The sequence below is a fragment of the Thalassophryne amazonica genome, chromosome 8 (assembly GCF_902500255.1).
Source record: "Thalassophryne amazonica chromosome 8, fThaAma1.1, whole genome shotgun sequence".
Classification (NCBI taxonomy): domain Eukaryota; kingdom Metazoa; phylum Chordata; class Actinopteri; order Batrachoidiformes; family Batrachoididae; genus Thalassophryne; species Thalassophryne amazonica.
In genome coordinates, this window is record NC_047110.1 from 53,862,352 (window position 1) to 53,883,462 (window position 21,111).

The 21,111-nt window shown below is 41.7% G+C and overlaps 1 protein-coding gene across 1 annotated transcript in view; it reads left to right on the forward strand.

The window, feature by feature from the left end:
- reln (reelin) overlaps positions 1-21,111 on the forward strand; it is a 360,124-nt gene that overhangs the window by 284,857 nt on the left and 54,156 nt on the right. Inside the window, 18 exon segments of the mRNA XM_034176269.1 lie at positions 1,042-1,234; positions 2,025-2,137; positions 6,081-6,218; positions 6,329-6,515; positions 8,477-8,682; positions 8,779-8,950; positions 9,325-9,531; positions 14,023-14,258; positions 14,372-14,529; positions 14,610-14,817; positions 14,917-14,993; positions 15,455-15,613; positions 15,728-15,922; positions 18,067-18,340; positions 18,433-18,573; positions 18,823-19,000; positions 19,113-19,197; positions 19,295-19,477. Of these exon segments, the coding sequence (XP_034032160.1) occupies positions 1,042-1,234; positions 2,025-2,137; positions 6,081-6,218; positions 6,329-6,515; positions 8,477-8,682; positions 8,779-8,950; positions 9,325-9,531; positions 14,023-14,258; positions 14,372-14,529; positions 14,610-14,817; positions 14,917-14,993; positions 15,455-15,613; positions 15,728-15,922; positions 18,067-18,340; positions 18,433-18,573; positions 18,823-19,000; positions 19,113-19,197; positions 19,295-19,477 (3,110 nt within the window).

Genomic DNA, 21,111 nt, shown 5'->3' on the forward strand with positions numbered 1-21,111 from the left:
GACACTGGCATTACCACACACCTTTCTCACCCTATCAAGACAACATAAACTACGTTTTATAGGGCTGATCCATCAAAATGGTTTTTCAAATTTTGTTTTTTTTTAATCCCCCACCAGCCGTAAGGCCAGAAGGGTGACGTGCATGCTGTCAGTGCATTTGGGCATCAGTCACACTTTTTTGTGACCATCATAATTTCAACAAAATTCATCAGATTTTCTCCAGATTTGAACTTGACATCACAATGTATGAGAGTATCTCAGACAAGTTTCACTTTCAGACCCTCTAAGGACCACCCACTTTACTAAACAGAATACTGACTTTTGTGTCCATGATATCCCACATCTTCATCACAATAAGTCTGGACTTCAGCAATGTGTTGGACATCACAAATGACTGTGTTTCAGATGAGTTTGAATTTGAGCCCCTCTAAGGAACACTTTCCTGGACAGAGTATTGATTATAACATTTTTTTATCCATCCATCCATCTACCCAGGCCCCATAAAAAATACATTAGTTTTAGTGACAAATGACACATACAGCATCTGTGTACCAAGTGAGGAACTGAAAATATCAGATATTTTTAAAATAAATCTTGTTTCCACATTGAATGCAGTGAGTGTACTGCACAGTAGTAGTGTGATAAACATGCGTCCTGTTTGTAAGTGACACAGAGCAACTTACTGTGTTGTCAGTGACCGTCTTTAGCCAAAGCACACTCATCACCTCGCGGACGTGCTTCCACCAGCTGTACCGCCACCACTGAAATTTGCCAAAATAAAATTCAAATATAGAATCAGCACGCAAAAGACATGCTTCCAAAAATATCTCCTAATTTATCCACCAATGCAAGCAAACATGAAGAGAACTGAATGTCACGTTACAAATTACTCACAACACGACTGTGAATTCTTGGTTTTCTTTAAAATGCACAGGTCGCTTCTTTTTATCAGTTGTCACTATTCAAAACGCCTTTCTGACTGTTTGGCCGGTTTAAGTGTCTGACACATGGCGTGTTGTGTTCCCTCACTTTGCTGTGTAGCTTCTCTGGTGAGCCGAGCCCTGGTTCCAGTATTCGTTACGTGGAGACCCAGTCGATGCAGATTGGAGCCTCCTACACTTTGCAGTTCTCTCTAGTCATGGGCTGTGGCCGTGAGCCCTCCCCCCACATTGACACACAAGTCCGACTGGAGTTCTCCACCAATCACGGCCTGACCTGGCACTTAGTGAAAGAGGTAAAGATGTCAAATCCAGTTTCTTTGGCCACACATTAAGTGATAAAGTCCTACCGTTCCACCTTTTGCACCACATACTCCTTTGTTTATGACTCAGGGACAACTTCTGGAAGTCATGATAAAGACAGAAAAAGAAACAACAACACCCCCCCCCCCCCCCCCCCCAGCATGATCATGAATATTGATTTATCCATTACTGTCTCCCTAATGTCTAAATAATGAGCGTTTTTAAATGTGGCAGTTTGTTTCAAATGATAAATTATCATAATTACTTTTTTTTATCATCCTTCTATTTGCAAATTTGTGGTAATACTTGAATCAGCAAGCAGATTATCTTCTGTGATTCAACAAGGATTTCTGTGATCATAACTGGCTTATAAATATTCATAAAGTGCCAAAGTATTTGGCAAGACTTTTATTGCCGTTGTAATTGAATAGGGTGTAATGAATCCTCCATCAGTGAATTTTTTTTTTTTTTCTAATTCTCTGCTGTGCATGAAAATGCAATCATCTGGTAAATGGAGGATGGAAGTCACTAAATGCCCTGTGCTCCTAATCTTTCCTTGTGTTCCTTTTTCAAGGTCACAAACACTATAATCCTGCAGCATCCTTTCAGAATATGGCTGTAAGGCTGATATAACCTCAGGGAGAAGATGCTGTTGTGCAGCCTTGTTTGAAAAATGTTACCAAATATAATTACTTGTTTTTGTCAAATCAGAGCCATCAGCATCGAGGGATGATTCCCTTTATGTCGTGTATCACAGTGAAACATTTGACTTGTGCTCCCTAGGCCTGTCTGCCTGGCATGCCCAGCTGCTCAGAGTTCACAGCGCCGAGTGTGTACCACCCGTCTGAGTTCAAGAACTGGAGACGCATCACTCTGTCTCTGCCTCAGAAGACATGGTGCGTAGAATGCATGCAGTCAACAGAAATAAAAGACTCACAGATTTACACTGAAAAAAGTGAAACACAGTGCACTTCATTCAAAGTACTTATTTACATTGGTCTAATGGAAAATTGTGGTTTCCAGTTTAAATCTGCTGGAATCACTTTACAAAATCCCAAATATACATTGTGAGAAACTAAAAAAATTAGCTGTAACAAATTACATCAATTTTTTTAAGTTGATCCAAAGTAGCATTTTTTCAGTGTACCATTTGGATGTGACAGTCTGTGAGAGCATTATATTGTTGCGTTTTATACCCCAACAAATAAAATTTGGGGGGTATCTTGAGTCACACTGTCCACCCATCTGTCTGTCTGTCTGTGAATCTTATGAGCACAACTCTGTTTGGTCAATCTCAGTGAAAGCCACAGAATGGAAGATGTACACAAAATAAATGAATTTCAGTCTGACATCATCAAGGGCAGATAATTGCAATTTTCCATCCAATTAATGCATCACATGATCCAGACACTGTGAACCTTTTAGTGGAAGGGGGATGTTCAGTCTGTTCCAAAATCTTCATCTGGAGACAGATGGACTTTTGTTGTTGTTGCTGTTATGTTTTGGATGTATTTGTAAGTTACACATACAGAGGTGAGCAGTTTGCTAACTCAAGGATATCATCATAGATCATTTACAACTACTGATGTATAAGACATATAAATAACTAGTATGGCAGAGTGTGGGGTATTATTTTGTGAACTTTGTTACAGATCTTGAATTTAATGAATGAACAAAGAGAAATTATTTCTGTTCAGAATTAATTTACTTTATTATGTCCACCAAGGACATAATAAAATCATTGGTGTTTATTTATTTATTTGTTTGTCTGTTAGCAGGATTACGCCAAGACTACCACATGGATTTTGATGACATTTTCACCACAAATAGATATTAGGCCATGAAAGATTCCATTAAATTTTGGTGGTGATCCGGATCCAGACTCTGGTTCAAGATTTCACTTTATTTAAGCTTTGAAAGATTAAGTTAAAAAAAAACTTATTCTCACCTAATGTGCACCACTGGTAGATTTAAGCCATTGAAGACTCCATTAAATTTTGGAGGTCATCCGGATCAAGATTCTGGATCAAGATTTCACTTTATATAAGCGTTGAAGGATTTAGTAAAAAAAAAAAAAGACTACTTCAAGGATTCTCACCTAATTTTCACCACAGATAGACATTAGGCCATGGAAGACTCCACTGAATTTTGAAGGTGATCTAGATCCAGATTCTGGACCAAGATTTCACTTTATATAGGCTTTGAAGGATTACATCAAAACTACTTGACGGATTCTCACCTTTGCACTACAGATAGATGTTAGGGCATGGAAGACTCCACTGAATTTTGGAGGTGATCCAGATCCAGATAGGCGAACATTAGAAATCTCGGATTGCTCTTTTTTTGTGCCATATGATCACATGTACGGTCACACCTGTATTTTTTTTTATAAAAAAAAACCTCTAAAAATGATAACAGAAGCAGACATGCTACTGTTAAAAAGATCTATGTGGTCATGATGTACTAATTCATTATTACAGCATGAAAAACAATGATGCTAACTTTTTGAATACTTTCAAAACTGTTACACCACTTCGTGGGTCCTCCTGGGTCATAATGATGAACATGGTGCTAGATGGCAGCAAGAAATCAACAGCACTCAACACATTTTAAGGAGGACCCACATTTCCGTGTGTGCATTAACGTCTCAAAGGTGGAAAAGCCTATTAAGAGTAAAAGTGTCGGCCCTCAAAGAAAACACAGCCTAAAATAAGTATGAATTACACTGCTCTACATGACTTCCAGTATCATCTGTGCTCTGTGCAACCCACAGTACATACAGTTCCTGGAATAGAAAGGGAGTGAAGGGAACATGCTTTGTTTGTTTGTTTTTCCATTACAGGACCAGGTAGTTTGGTCTACCCTGTCCACCCATAGGCTTACCCATTAATATATATTTATTTAAAAGGCTGTTATTTGACTCTTTCCTTCATATCTACAGAAATACAACAAAAAGTATGGGATGTTATTTTTTATTCCTTCTTAATTCCACAATGAACTGGGGGAAAGGGCATTTAAATATATTCCACTCCATTTACTTAAAATCACTCAAGTCTTTGGTAGCTGGTCCCACAAACATTTTTCCTGTTTCATGTTTATTCTGTATGCAAGGGTACCAAATAAACTACTCCTGCATGTCTCCACTTTATTTCCATCTGTAGCATACACACAGTATAAATTCATATCTGTGTTCATGTTGACTGATCTGATGGACTGGGGAATCCGAACTCCCAGGGCCTATTTACATGAATTTGCATATTTATATAGGGGCATGGAAAGGGAGGAGCTTGGTGCATATGCATGTGCAATCAATTCCACGTTGACTGGGATGTACAAAGGGAACGTGCTTGGATCCTTGCATACACACGCTTTGATACAATGTAGATATTTTTCTGTGTACGACAGTTTCTGGGTTTTAGCATACGCCATGTTTCAGTCTTTGTACATGAAGCCCCTGGTCACCTATGTCAGGTTGTTTAAAATGTATCAAACATGAGACCTTCAAGGCTCGATTTTTATTTTTATTTTTATTTATTTATTTATTTATATTTTTCTGCAGCAATATTTTTTTTTCAAACTCTCTCTTGCTCACCCAGTGGGCTTACATTTGAATTCACAATATATTCAAACCACAGAATTTTGACTGCAGTTAGACTGGTATAGACCACCAACAGTGTAGTTATTTACGACACACACAGAACAGAAGCTGTTCGTGAAGGATGCTTGTACTGTCACACTGCTTGCGCTCAAATAAGGACATAAACCTTTCTCACCGAGCACTGCACCATGACCTCCACCTCCATTTCATTCCACTTTCCAGCTCCTAAATTAAGGTGGTTTAATCTCCTGCTGTGTATAATGAAAGGTCACGGGGTCATGGTAGTAAATGATAATAAAACATTCCCTGCCTGCTCTCTGAGCCACCAGAACAAGGTTTGAGTTGATATGGGTCACCAAAGCAGCAGGCAGAAAAACCTCCCTGCTGTATAATTCCCGATATACCTGACTATCTACATCTCTCCTCCTGTTTGTCATTGGTGCACGTGCAGCAACAAGACGTTCACAGTCATATATAAGCATGCACCTGCACCATAATCCCACATTCATTTCCACAGCCAGCCTTTAAAATGTCGAGATGATGTGATGATGGTATTGCCCTTGCTCTGACATTATTTTCACACACAAGCACAGCCTGAACCCCACATAAACACACGTTAAGGTTAATCTTCGTGCAGGAAAACTGAAATGACAAATCTTTATCCACATAAGAGAAGCTGATTCCCGAGTACAGCGCGATGATGTTGTCAGCATGACACCAATAACTGTCACTCATTTAATTAAAATTTTGTTCTCCATTTAATCAGTTATAATTGAGGTGACTATGAGTGAACACAGGGGAAAAAAATAGGCTTTACTACAGTGCTCGAGATGCTATTACATGCACAGACTTAATTCCCACTGATTAAATTGTTTGCTTAAAAATCATTGTGTCCCTCTGCAGTCTGAATTAAAAGTGCATTTTTCTATTTTTATTTTAGGTTATTAGCCTAAATTCAGACTTTGATGATTCCTCCCTTTTACAGTGAAGTCTTCAAAAATGTGTCCATCAAGACACTTTGGTTGCTATAATGTGATGTGATAAAAATGTCAGCACAAGGCACAGGACTTACTGTGGATTCATTAAAATGAATTACCATAATCAAAACAAGTGAACAAAATGTGTCTTGTACGCTCACTGTAATAAAATGTGGCCTCAACATATGTCTTTGTGGTCATTTTGTAGGTGACAATCAAATCAAAAACTGCTCTTCCATCTATGTGTACACATTCTGTGTCCAGGTCCAGTGCCACACGCTTCCGCTGGATCCAGAACTACTATGGAGAACAGGATGAGTGGGCACTGGATGACATCTACATTGGCCAGCAGTGTCCCAACATGTGCCATGGACACGGCTGGTGTGACCATGGACACTGCAGGTCACCACACAGGCACACACTAACACCATGCTGCATGTTTGCTGAATCTCTATTAAAGTACAGATGACTTTATTGTATTTAAAGTGATAATGAGCTGAAATCTCTCACAGGTGTGACGATGGCTTCTCTGGTACAGACTGCCAGCCTTCCTCCCCTCTCTCCTCCAGCGTGCTCTCCGACTTTGAATCCCAAGATGCATTGCTGGCCACATGGCTGGAGGTGATTGGTGGAGAGGTGGTGACCCCTGACTTGGGCTGTGGAGTCGTGTCATCGGGATCGTCCTTATATTTCAGCAAGGTAAAACAGACAAACTCACATTTGATGAAAAAAAATCAGTTAGGTCACAGACATTATATATTTGTTTACAAATGATACTGTATATTAACATATTTTAAATACATTTTAGTAATATGATGTCAGGATAGCCAAAGGAACAAGAGGTTAGTCTTTGGTGCAGATTTGGGAAATTTTTAACGTGTATTAATTTTGGGGCAGTCGGCAGGGATGGTGACCCTATGACCCTGGGTGAGCTAGTGCGCTTGGCTTCAGTGTGGAAGGTTGCTGGTTCAAACCCCACTCCTGCCACCTTTCTCCATGTAATGTGCAGTTGTGTCAGGAACAGTTTTGGGCACAGTTCCATTAACCGCTAGTTATTGAAGCTAACGTTTTTGTTAGAGGATTAGCTTTTCAGATAACTTTGAAAACCCTCAGTGGACCAATTCGCTTCCAATAAATTTAGTTCCAATAATTTTTAGACCGCTAACATGTTTTTGCGGGCACAGTTAATAAAGCTTAACAGTTCAAAACATTTGTGAAGTCTGAAATCAAAGACTTTAGTGCCTACCTGTTACATGTTTTGTAGCAGACAGACAGCTATGAGAGGTACAGCACTATCCTCTGCAGACAGAGGAGCGCTGACTACCAGAGAGAAAGAAAGAGTGGGGGGGGGGGAGATCATTTCTATTTAAACCATACAGACTCGCCGGCATATCATGCACAGGCACACAGTTTTGAGTTATGGTTAAAATTTTAAACAAACTAATCCCGGACAAATTAGCATCACGTCTGTCGTTTTACAAAGTGAAAATATCAGCTATATGTTTTAGTTTTAAAATAATGCACTAATTTTGAAGGTTTTAGTGTTTAGACACACATGCCACAATGTATTCTGGGTAAATTAGTTTCCTGATGAGTGGTTGGTTGGTCAGTAACACACAACTTACTGAAATGTGTGGTGGGTTTTACAAATAAATCTGTATTTGTAAATATGTAATTTTTTTATTTGTAAAAAAAAATAAAAGGCAATTTGAAAAATGAAAATTCAGTTTAAGTGGATTCAGCACTTTTACCGAATGTGTGGCAGCAATTTTATTCACACTGCCATGAACACTGCCATCTACTGACCAGTAGATGGCAGTGTTCATGGTAGTATGAACAGCTTTTATCTGTAACCTCCGCTAAATTTTTTAGGGGTTTTCGGTTTAGCTTTATAAAAGCTAACTCTTCAGTTAGCAGATTAATAGTTATCGAAGCTAACTTTTTGGTTAGCTATGGCCACCACTGGTCAGGAAAGGCATCCGGCATAAAACTTGTGTCTAATCAGCATGTAGATCTACCTTGGATCTCCTGTGGCGACCTTGAGTGAAAAACAAGGGAGTAGCCAAAGGCCCTCTTACTATTAATTAATTACCTTACTATTAATTTTGGGGGAGTTGCAGCAGTTGACATCATATTCACTATGCCCTTGCACCTGGCTGGGCAGGATGCAAGTAGGTCAGTAGGATACAAGTTAGTCAAGACAAGTCATGCCTTGGAGCATGTGCTGGTGCCATGCTTCGCAGCATCCGTGACACCATGGGTCTGCCTTGTGTCCTTGATGACAACCAGCCAGAAAGACAACTGATCCTCCTCATATCTCTAAAATAACCATCTGCTGCATCCAGGTGAAGACCTTGGTTTACTTTGTGGTCACGTTACCTGTCTATGTTCTTAGACAAAACACTTCATCTGCATTGTCCCAGTCCACCCAGCTGTAAATGGGTACCAGCCTTGGCTGGTAGCATAACCTTTGATGCACTGATGTCCCATCCAGAAGGAGTTACAGAGTCTCATCTGCCTCACATTATAGAATTTGTGGATCAGCACAGACCAATGGACCTCACCACCCATGCAGGACTTTCTTGTTGCAAATGACTGAAAAATGTCATGCTTTGTGTTTGACTGTTCCTACAAATTGCATGTGTTGTGTGTGTTGATAGGCTGGGCTGAGGCACCTAGTGAGCTGGGACCTGGACACTGAGTGGGCGGAGTTTGTACAGTTTTACCTCCGTGTAGGTGGAGATTGGGCAGAGTGTAACCAGGCGGATAGCAGGGAGGAGGGGGTGTTGTTACAGTACAGCAACGACGGCGGCATTAGCTGGGGCCTCATCGCTGAGATGTACTTCACAGACTTCACCAAACCTCGGTGAGAGAACAAGCATGAATAAAAAGGATGTGCACTGTAATTATCTTTAGCAGCACACGTTATACTGTTGCATGACTCTTTTTTTTCTTTTATCAGGTTTGTTCACTACGAGCTGCCCTTAGCCTCAAAGACACCCTGCACGAGGTTCCGCTGGTGGCAGCCTCTTCACTCTGGAGAGGGCTATGACCAGTGGGCAATTGATGATGTCATTATTTTGTCTGAGAGAGAGAAGCACATTATCCCCATGGCCAGTCCTACTCTACCACAGGTTAGAAATCAGTTGGAGCACATTTTCTGCTACGTATAAGACACTGAGGTGGTGTGGGCATGTGTAGAGAAGAGATGTGTGGTGTATCAATAGAAGGATGCTGAGTATGGTCTTGCCAGGCAGGAAGAGAAAAGAAAGTCCATAGAAATGTTTATGGATATGGTGAGGTTGGACATGCATTTTACTGGTGTGGCATTGAACAGAGATACAGAGGACAAGGTGAGATAGAGATGGAAAAGAGGTTTATAGCGATTATATTACTACAGTACTTTTGTTTTTATGAAAATGAATGAAATGTCCTTCCAACCCTTATGAAAGGGACTGGTTTACCTTTACAAAAAAGGTATAACTAAACACAGCCTTGATCTCTACAGAACTTCTATGAGAAGCCAGCGTTTGACTACCCTTTCAACCAGATGAGTGTGTGGCTGATGCTTGGTAATGAAGGCATGGAGAGGGAAAGCAATAGCAGCTTCTGTGCCCCAACGCCCTCTGCCATGGTGTTTGGACGCTCTGATGGGGACCGGGTTGCAGTCACCAGAGACTTGGCCTTGCGTCCTGGTTACACTCTTCAATTTAAGGTGCTCATAAGAAAAAGTGCAAAAACATGCAAAGTATTTAACCAATGCAAGACTATTTTGTGTCATTGGTTTAATTACCACACCATATATGGAGGACTATTGGGAAGGGATGAAGAATTGTGGGATTTCCATTTTGATTATGAATTTTATGGGAGATACAGTAAAACTCACCTAAACCCTCATTGTAGTTTAAATATCCGTATGAACTGGATGAATTTGCACTCACCAGACAAAAGTAAAAATACCAGTGTTTTTTTACAGTTTTCCATGTAATAAATACTGTATATAACAAAACGGATATATATATATATAAAACGGATTTTCGCTCAAATCTGATAAAATGTCCTGTCCATTCGCAATGCATTTGCATTAAAAAACCCTCACATATACTGGACAGAGCAGTTTGGACATGCCCACTAACAGGAGTATGAAATGAAGTTCAGCACTGACACTCACCAATTCAAGAAAAAAAAATTCAGAAAAAGCAGATCACAGACATGACATAAAACTAAAGTCATTTCAACTGGCAACTTTCTGGCTTTAAGAAACACTATAAGAAATCAGGAAAAAAAATTGTGGCAGTCAGTAACGGTTACTTTTTAGACCAAGCAGAGGGAAAAAAATATGGAATCACTCAGTTCTGAGGAAAAAATTATGGAATCATGAAAAACAAAAGAACGCTCCAACACATCACTAGTATTTTGTTGCACCACCTCTGGCTTTTATAACAGCTTCCAGTCGCTGAGGCATGGACTTAATGAGTGACAAACAGTACTCTTCATCAATCTGGCTCCAACTTTCTCTGATTGCTGTTGCCAGATCAGCTTTGCAGGTTGGAGCCTTGTCATGGACCATTTTCTTCAACTTCCACCAAAGATTTTTAATTGGATTAAGATCCGGACTATTTGCAGGCCATGACATTGATCCTATGTGTCTTTTTGCAAGGAATGTTTTCACAGTTTTTGCTCTATGGCAAGATGCATTATCATCTTGAAAAATGATTTCATCATCCCCAAACATCCTTTCAATTGATGGGATAAGAAAAGTGTCTAAAATATCAATGTAAACTTGTGCATTTATTGATGATGTAATGACAGCCATCTCCCCAGTGCCTTTAACTGACATGCAGCCCCATATCATCAATGACTGTGGAAATTTACATGTTCTCTTCAGGCAGTCATCTTTATAAATCTCATTGGAACGGCACCAAACAAAAGTTCCAGCATCATCACCTTGCCCAACGCAGATTTGAGATTCATCACTGAATATGACTTTCATCCAGTCATCCACAGTCCACGATTGCTTTTCCTTAGCCCACTGTAACCTTGTGTTTTGTCTCCTTGTGTTGTGTAACCTTCTGTTTAGGTGTTAATGGTGGCTTTTGTTTAGCTTTTCTGTATGTAAATCCCATTTCCTTTAGGCGGTTTCTTACAGTTCGGTCACAGATGTTGACTCCAGTTTCCTCCCATTCGTTCCTCATTTGTTTTGTTGTGCATTTTCGATTTTTGAGACATATTGCTTTGAGTTTTCTGTCTTGACGCTTTGATGTCTTCCTTGGTCTACCAGTATGTTTGCCTTTAACAACCTTCCCATGTTGTTTGTATTTGGTCCAGAGTTTAGACACAGCTGACTGTGAACAACCAACATCTTTTGCAACATTGCGTGATGATTTACCCTCTATTAAGAGTTTGATAATCCTCTCCTTTGTTTCAATGGACATCTCTCGTGTTGGAGCCATGATTCATATCAGTCCACTTGGTGCAACAGCTCTCCAAGGTGTGATCACTCCTTTTTAGATGCAGACTAACGAGCAGATCTGATTTGATGCAGGTGTTAGTTTTGGGGATGAAAATTTACAGGGTGATTCCATAATTTATTCCTCAGAATTGAGTGAGTCCATATTTTTTTCCCTCTGCTTGGTCCATAAAAGTAGCTGTTACTGACTGCCACAATTTTTTTTTCTTGATTTCTTATAGTGTTTCTTAAAGCCAGAAAGTTGCCATTTGAAATGACTTTAGTTTTATGTCATGTCTGTGATCTGCTTTTTTTCTACAAAATTAAACAACTGAATGAACATCCTCCGAGGCCGGTGATTCTATAATTTTTGCCAGGGGTTGTAAATGCTGGAGACCGCAAAGGGCTGTGATTTTCCACTTTTACATTTTCACTCCTTCCTCTCCCGTCATATTTGAAAAGCCTTTGCAGTGCGCACGGTGATTAGATTTCGATCATGGATCAAATACGTTTGGCAGAAAAGTCTGTAAATATGACCAACTTTACAACACAAAGTCAGAACAAGAAGCTGAAATGACCCACAATTCATGGATGAAATTACACATACCGTACCATTGGTTTGGAGGTTGATGATTGTACAACCCCAGTTCCAATGAAGTTGGGACATTGTGTAAAATGTAAATAAAAACAGAATACAATGATTTGAAAATCGTCTTCCACCTATATGCAATTGAATACACCATAAAGGCAAGATATTTAATGTTCAAACTGATAGACTTTTTTGTTTTTGTGCAAATATTTGCTCATTTTGAAATGGATGCCTGCAACACATTTCAAAAAAGTTGGGACGGGGCAACAAAAGACTGGGAAAGTTGATGAATGCTCAAAGAACACAGAATTAGAAACTGGTGAGTGTCATGATTGGGTATAAAAGGAGCATCCCCAAAAGGCTCAACCATTCACAAGCAAAGATGGGGTGTGGATCACAAGAACAATGTTTGAATTGCAAGGAATTTAGGGATTCCATCACCAGCAGTCCATAATATAATCAAAAGATACAGAGAATCTTGAGAACTTTCTGCACGTAAGTGGCAAGGCCAAAAACCAACACTGAATGCCCATGACCTTCGATCCTTCAGGTGGCACTGCATTAAAAACCAACATCATTTTGTAAAGGATCTTACCACATGGGCTCAGGAACATTTCAGAAAACCATTGTCAGTTAACAGAGTTTGTCGCTACATCTACAAGTGCGAGTTAAAACTCTGTCATGCAAAGTGAAAGCTATACATCAACAACATCCAGAAATGCCACCGCCTTTTTGGGGCCTGAGCTCATTTGAAATGGACAGAGGCAAAGTGGAAAAGTGCGCTGTGGTCTGATGAGTCCACGTTTCAAATTGTTTTTGGAAATCATGGACATTGTGGTCTCCGGACAAAACAGGAGAAAGACCATACAGACTGTTACCAGCGCAAAGTTTAAAAGCCAGCATCTGTGATGGTATGGGGGTGTGTTAGTGCCCATGGCATGGATAACTTACACATCTGTGATGGCACCATCAAAGCTGAAAGGTACATCCAGGTTTTGGAGCAACACATGCTGCCATCCAAGCAACGTCTTTTTCAGGGACGTCCCTGCTTATTTCAGCAAGACAATGCCAAGCCACATTCTGCACGTGTTACAACAGCGTGGCTTCATAGTAAAAGAGTGCGGGTACTAGACTGGCCTGCCTGCAGTCCAGACCTGCCGCCCATTCAAATGTGTGGTGCATTATGAAGCGCAAAATATGACAAAGGAGACCCCAGAATGTTGAACAACTGAAGTCGAACATCAAGAAAGAATGGGAGAGAATTCCACCTACAAAGCTTCAGCAATTAGTTCCCAAACACTTATTGAGTGTTGTTAGAAGGAAAGGTGATGTAATACCGTGGTAAACATACCACTGTCCCCACTTTTTTGAAACATGTTGCAGGCATCCATTTTAAAATGAGCAAATATTTGCACAAAATCAGTAAAGTTTATCAGTTTGAACATTGCTACAACGTCTTGTCTTTGTGGTGTATTCAACTGAATATAAGTTGAAGAGGATTTGCAAATCATTGTATTCTGTTTTAATTTACCTTTTATACAACGTCATAACTTAATTGGAATTGGGGTTAAAGAAGTGGAGCTCGTTGAGGGACAAATTAATAGAGAAAAAAAACACTGTTCCTGCGGCAAATTGCATAAAGACTCGACAGAGACCTTTAAAAGGGTCACGCTCACGTAGATGTCATTGCATGGCCACAGAGCTGGAGAAGCATAAATCAGGCTTTTGGATTTGAAGGTACCACTCCGAAGGGGACTTAGAAAAAAGAGTGACTCTACCAAATGTCATATTTTAATGCACATCTATCTGGCGCTTATTTAAGGCAGGCATTTATTTTTTTCAGACAAAGTTTTGACCCAGTCATTAAATGAGGCAGGCCCCTATTCAAGGACAGGCGTTTAATCAAGGAAACACATAAGCCTAATTGGTGCTGGGGATTCCCTGTAGATCGTTCGGCACCTCCTCGCTGTAACTAATCCGTTACATACATATAACAGATTTGTCCGTTTTATACATGTAACAGATTTCAGTTATAATGAACAAAATTCACTGGTCCACCTGAATATATTATATGTGAGATTTACTGTATATAGCCAAATTAAATTTTCCCTTAATTGATGGTGCCTCCACTCCTTGTTTCTCTTTGTCTTTGTGTTTCTCCCCACCAGTTAAATATAGGTTGTGAATCAGAGTTCAGCGCATCTGCTCCAGTTATGCTGCAGTACTCCCATGATGCTGGGCGTACCTGGGCACTAGTAAGAGAAGGCTGCTACCCAGGATCACCAGGTGCAGGGATTTGTGAGGGCAGTGGTCGTGAGCTAAGAGATCCCACTGTCTACAACACTGGGGACTACGAACAGTGGATCAGAATCACTGTGGCCATGCCACGCAATGTTGCAGCCAGGTAGCTATAAAAACAGGCCTGTAAACAGAACTCTTAATTCATCAGACTTTTTAAAGCTTAAAAACAAAGGACTCTGTGATTCTTTCCTCCATGCTGTTGTCTTATTTCCACAGTAAAACAAGATTCCGTTGGTTCCAGGAAAGTAGTGTGTTCAGGGATGCACCTGCTTTCGCATTAGATGGGGTCTCCATCTCTGAGCCCTGTCCAAACCATTGTGGGGGACATGGAGATTGCATCTCTGGAGTGTGCTTCTGTGATATGGGATACACAGGTACAAGCAGATCATTTTCTTCTTTATGTAACCATATTTTTAATTATGCATGATTCCCTGTCTGTGGTTGTCTCTGACAGTGGAACAGGACAGTTGCGTGCCATCTGTGGCTAGCCCGACCGAGCTGACTGAGGGCTTTGAGGGGAAGCTCAGCCCACTCTGGCAGAGCCTAAGTGGAGGACAAATTGGAGGAGGCTGTGGCATCATTGGTGAGGGCAAAGCCCTTTATTTCAGCAGCCCTGGGAGAAGAGAAGCGCACACTGTGCCTCTAGACACCACCAACACACGGTGAGTGCAACTGACCCTTTAAATCTCTAAACTTATTTCAGAGAGACAAGTGGAAGTTTATCAAATGTAAAACTTTATTTGATTATTATATACCTACAGGTTGGTTCAGTTTTATATCAGAATTGGCAGCAAGAGTTTGGGACCCACTTGTACCAGACCTCGATCTCGTAATGAAGGTAATATTTAAACTGGAACAGTATTGTGCACCTTCGAAGCTATGGTCTTTGTATTTAGGCTCTCTGGTGCTTTCATGTGGCTATTCCTGATATGTGCAGTGTGTAGAGGAATACCTCCACAGCTATCAAATCACCATTTGGCTGTCCTTTTTCTTTATGCTCCTTCTTTCTCCTGCATTTGATCAGCCTATAAGATCTCCTAACTCAGCCATGAATGTGAATGTGCAGATCTGAACATCCTCCTTACTGATGTAGAGCATCAAACTCCAGTGTTTTTCTAATATTTATTTCAGTAGTCTGTCGAGAGATGAGCTTTAGGTTGCAGCAGTCTGTGTACAAATCAGATAAAACACTACCATTAGACAAGTGTTAGTGTCCCACTGCATTATATTCTATACTGCTCCCGCCGAAACGCCTATATTTTCTATCTTTTGCACTCTAAGCTATGTTTTTGATCCTAGGTGTCATTGTCCAGTTCTCTACCAACAATGGTGTTCAGTGGCAGTTTCTGAGGGAACTGGACTTTAGTTCTTTCCTGGAGCCCCAAGTCGTAACCATTGAGCTCCCACCATCAGCCAAAACCCCCTACACGGTCTTTCGGTGGTGGCAACCACAGCAGGGTAAATACGTAATAATGGAGTACAGCAGTATAGCCAGGGACACACTTCAAAATATGTCATAGTCTCTTTTTGAGCTAATTATTTCACTTTACTTGTTTCTTTCCATCCTTATAGGGAAACATTCTGCCCAGTGGGCTCTGGATGACATTCTGATTGGTATGAATGATAGCTCCAGGACAGGTTTCCATGACAAGTTTGATGGTACCACTCCTCTGAGGCACAACTGGTACCGCATTCAAGGTGGAGAGGTGACTGTGGACTGCCTGTCCCTGGACACAGCGCTCACCTTCAACTCTGAGGCCATCGATAGTGAGTCCTGTATGCACATGTTGTGTGTCAGCATGAACACATGGACACCTGGCCTTTTGATGATGGCATACTTGACTTTTTTTTTTTTTCCTTGACTGGGCTTGAAAATTTATATTGGAATGGAAGCAATAATAAGTGTCCCATTAATGAAACACTTGACACCTTGCACATCAGGTCAGGTCTGGAAACGTCCTGGAGCTATGCGTCTCTGCATCCACCATATGATAAAACCACTCTGGGTCTTAGATGGCAACCACCCAGGCAAAAAACCAATCCATCCCCATCTCTCAAAATTAGCCATGTACCTGTTGCATCCCCTTGGCTTTCTCCAGCTGCTGGGGTCCTCAACACTGAGGCAGCCTTGAGGTGGCGTGTTTGTCTGGGTGTGAACCAGCTGCATGCTGGATCATGCCCAGACAAACATGCCACATGTCCAAAATGTCACATTTAATGTTTCCCTCATAATGCAAGTGGTACTTCTCATCCGAGAGACCTGGTACCAAATATATCTCATCGTTTCCTCAATTGACTGGTTAACAGCCAAGTCTCACAACCATACAGTCAGACAGGAAGCACTGGCGCTTCAAAACCTTAGGCCACCATTCTCTTTCTAAAGTATCAACATGGACAAACACCACTGTGAGACCTCATGGCTCCATAAGCATTTCCCAGGTGTCTGGCCATCTCACAGTTCGAGTACCCAGAGACATAAATGTAACTGACAAGATAATTGAAACAACAACCAGTGAAACAACAATCAATCGACATCAACTTCGTTGGCTTGGACACATCTAGCGCATGGACCAAACCAGACTTCCAAAGAGAGTTCTCTATTCAGAGCTGACTGTTGGACTTCGAAAAAGAGGTAGTCCAAAGAAAAGATTCAAAGATCAGATCAAATACACCCTTCAAGACTTTAAGATCAATCTGGATGCGTGGGAGGATCAGAGTGCCTGGAGATCTGCCTGCATGATTAGTGCCAAGACCACTGAAGGGGAGCGACGCCGACAGGCTGATGAAAAACGACGCTTGAAAAAGCTCCGAATTGCTCAACGAGAAGCCGGCACTGCACCCCCTCCAACTATCCCTTGCCCTTCCTGTCCTCGTCTCTTCTTCTCACATCTCGGTCTATTCTCTCACACCAAATGGAAACACCCCTGATTCCTGGAACTATCCTCAATTATCGAGTGATGCCAATGTCAACGACGAAATGTAACTGACAAGATAACTGACTCTACAAGTGTGACAATGTCACTCCATCCAGATACACTTCCAATGGCCGAGTCCTGGAAGTCACTGAAAGCTTGGATCTTAGTCGTGATCAAGAACAAGCACAAACCCAGACACTCATATTTGTCACTGACCTTCTCAAATGGAGTAATCTAGGCATCCATTGATTCTGCAAAGAGCACAACACTGTCAGCACCAATCATTGAAAAAAATCCTCACATGGATACGAACATCATGCAGCATGTTACTGGACATTTAAAACAGCACATACATACTGTACATGCAGTGCTCATAAGGAGACTACACACATGCTAAAAGGATCATGGCAGTGAAGGTAGAGGAACATCACAGTATAACGCATACAGCTGGGTGAAACTGAATCACCCGCGCACAATGGCGCCCATGGTCCTGCATTATTAATGAGAGCAAAACTGATTGAACATCCTGCATGGTATTTATGCTTGCATCAAGCTGTGAGTGGATTTACTTTGCACAGATATTACATTACAACTCTGTGCTTTTATTAAACATGCCCAGCAAGAGCAATTTCGCAACACATCTATAAACATGAAGCTCCTAAGCCTCAGTGCGAAACCATAAAGCATCGATTGTCAGACTGGCTGTTCTCGAACGGAATGAAATATGAGCACATAACTGTGCAGTACCAGCGATCATCTATGCTATATTCATATACGCCAAGGAGGTCAGGTTTTCACTCTTTTTTGGGGGGGTGGGATGACATTAAAATCTACTGAACAAATTTTAGTCAAAATAAATTTTAGTAGAAAAACGATCCTGACAAAAAATAAAGAATCTTACCAGGTTATGTTTGTCTTTCATTTTGGTGTTGATAATACAATCACAATATAATAAAAAAACAAATCTGCAATCTTGACTTTTCACTGTGTCCTCAGAGAAGCCAAGGTATGCAGAGAGCTGGGACTTTGAGGTGTCAGGTTCATCCTTCCTGCAGTTTGAGCTGAGTATGGGCTGCAGTAAGTCCTCGTCCTTCTCACATGGTGTGCGATTGGAGTACTCCACAGACTGCGGCCGCCACTGGTCACTCATCACCCCAGAGTGTGTGCCTCCAGCCATCGGCTGTGCTGGATATACTCAAAGCTCTATCTATACTTCAACCCAGTACAAACACTGGAGAAGGATCACTGTTTACCTGCCAAGTGCTGCCAAGTATGTGTTGATGTTTTGTTGTTGTTTTTTAATAAACATTCGATGATAGCATTTTTTTTTTATTTTTTTTTACATATTGTGGGATCTGCCAGTTCCCCTAGAACTCGGTTCCGTTGGATCCAGACCCATTTCACCCCAGGAGCAGAGGGCTGGGCTCTGGATAATGTGCTACTTGCCCCTGGATGCCCCTGGATGTGCTCTGGACATGGACTATGCGACAGTGGACGCTGTGTGTAAGTCATCACTGCTTTCACAGATTCATGATTGGATTTTTTTGGGTTTGGTTTTGGGGGTTTTTTTGGTACATGAGTCCACATGATTCCATGATTTGTAGAGTAGGTAGCTCAGGGGATAAGGAGTTGGGCTGCCAATATGGGAGTTGTAGACTTTCACCTGCTTCATGCTACAAATCACCTGCAACAATGATCCTCGCGGCCTATATAGGACTGACTACTTCTTCTCTTCTTGCTGTTCCAACACAGGTGTGACAAGGGGTATGGCGGAGCTCACTGTGTGCCCTTAGCCCCGCTGCCATCTGTACTGAGAGAGGACTTTAATGAGAACCTGCAACAGGACAGCTGGCCTGAGGTCTATGGAGCAGAGCGGGGCACTTTGAGTGGAGAGCCTCTCAAGTCTGGTGCTGCGCTTATCTTCAAAGGGGTATGAAGTCCTAAAATTAATAAAGTGAAATCCCACAAAAACAGACCGAATCCAAGACATCAGTGAGGTTTCTGAAATAGAAACAAATGCAATCTCTCTTGTTTGTTCTTAGGACGGTCTACGTATGTTGGTGTCACGTGATCTGGACTGCACAAATACTCTTTACATCCAATTTTCCTTCAAATTCATCACGAAAGGTACTGTTTAATTGCTTTATGATGCAGCTGGATGAGGTTTTTTTTTGTTGTTGTTGTTTGAATGGTGTTTTATTTCTGCACATGTGGGTTTTTCCAGGTATCCCAGAGCGCTCCCACTCAGTGCTGCTGCAATACTCAGTGAACGGAGGAATCAGTTGGCTGCTGTTGGATGAATTTTATTTTCCAACTTCCACTGATACATTGTTCCTCCACCTGCCACTGCCAGCCAGTGCTCAAACCAATGCTACCCGTTTCAGACTGTGGCAGCCTTACAACGGCGGTAAGAAGACACTCAATATTCAATTTATTTAGATCAATTGGATTTAAATCAAATGGAAGTATACGAGGTCTGTCCAAAAAGTATCATACCTTTTTATTTTTTTGCAAAAACCATATGGATTTGAATCACGTGTGATTGCATCAGCCAAGCTTGAACCTTCGTGCGCATGCGTGAGTTTTTTCACGCCTGTCGGTTGCGTAAGCAGGCTCAAAGCCTGTAAGCAGGCTTTGAGCAGGCACGGAGTTCCTCCGCTCCTCTTTCCATGACAAAAACTCCTGTAACAGTGGAATGTGCCGTTCATTTCTAAACTGGACGCTGTCATGATCCGGTATGTCGTCTGACTAGCACAGGAATTGCGGAAGACGTGGACATCAGCATTTTTTCGGCACATTGAGACAGACGTGCGGAGGAACTCCGCGCATCGCCTCGGAGCCGCATGGTGCAAAGCACCGCCGTGATGAAGCCTCACAGGACATGTTGGGGCATGTCCAGCTCATGCACAATTTCTCGGATACTCACATGACTGAAAAGCAACCGGAAGCCATCTGAAAGCCACCTGAAAGCCGCCCTGTGAGACCAACACGGAGGTGGTTTTGTCCCGCGCCATGAGCGGCATGGTGGCGCAATCCTCCACTTCTCTTTCCATGAAAAAAACTCCTGTAACAGTAGAATGTGCCGAAAAAGTGCTGATGTCCATGCCTTCTGCCTTTTTTGTGAAAGTTAGACGACGTCCCGGATCAACAAAGCCTTCACGTTGGAAATGATCTGGTTGTTTGAGTGGAGTGCGCCCTGCGCTCTCAGACGCTGTGGGCGGTCTTTAAACCGGCCGGAGCACTCCTTAATCTGTGTAATCCCCATAAAATCGTCGCTGAAAGCCATTTAAATTTTCCGAATGGTGTCCAGCTGGAGGTCTCTCACAGTTTCTGGAAAAATTTGATGCAGCAAAGCTCCAAATCGTTCAGACATTTATTCGCAATAAAAATCCGACGAGAGGGGTGGACCACTGCTCACACAAAGCCTGCTCACAGGCGAATGACGCAACCGACAGGTGTGAAAAAACTCACGCATGCGCACAAAGGTTCAAGCTTGGCTGATGCAATCACACGTGATTCAAATCCATATGGTTTTTGCAAAAAATAAAAAGGTACGATACTTTTTGTACAGACCTCGTATATAGCATATATAGCATACAAAGGATACGGTCTAGACCTTACCCACGTCGCAAGCAAGAACTTTGGCAAGAGTGCCAATGAAAAAGCCCTTTTCTTCCAGAAAGAAGCCTCAGCTGGACTAAACTCAGTGGGGCGGTCATCTGTTATGGGCATTACAGAGTACAGAAGTCACAAAACAATACAAACACAAACATGCAGGATCTTAAAAAATCTGCAAACGGAATCAGCTAAATCCAGCTCATTGTGCACAACGAAAGGATACCATAAATTAATACAGACAGGTAAGATGTAGATCAGAGTGCCAGAGAAACAGAGTATGAGTGGTGGTGGTGGAGACAAGGATGGGGAGGTGGGGGAACTGGAAGATAAGATTAGCACTGTCATAGCAATGAGGTACACAATGGCATCTTGATGACGTTCTCAGGGATGGCTGAAGAGGAACAGGGAGCAGGTCTGCTACAA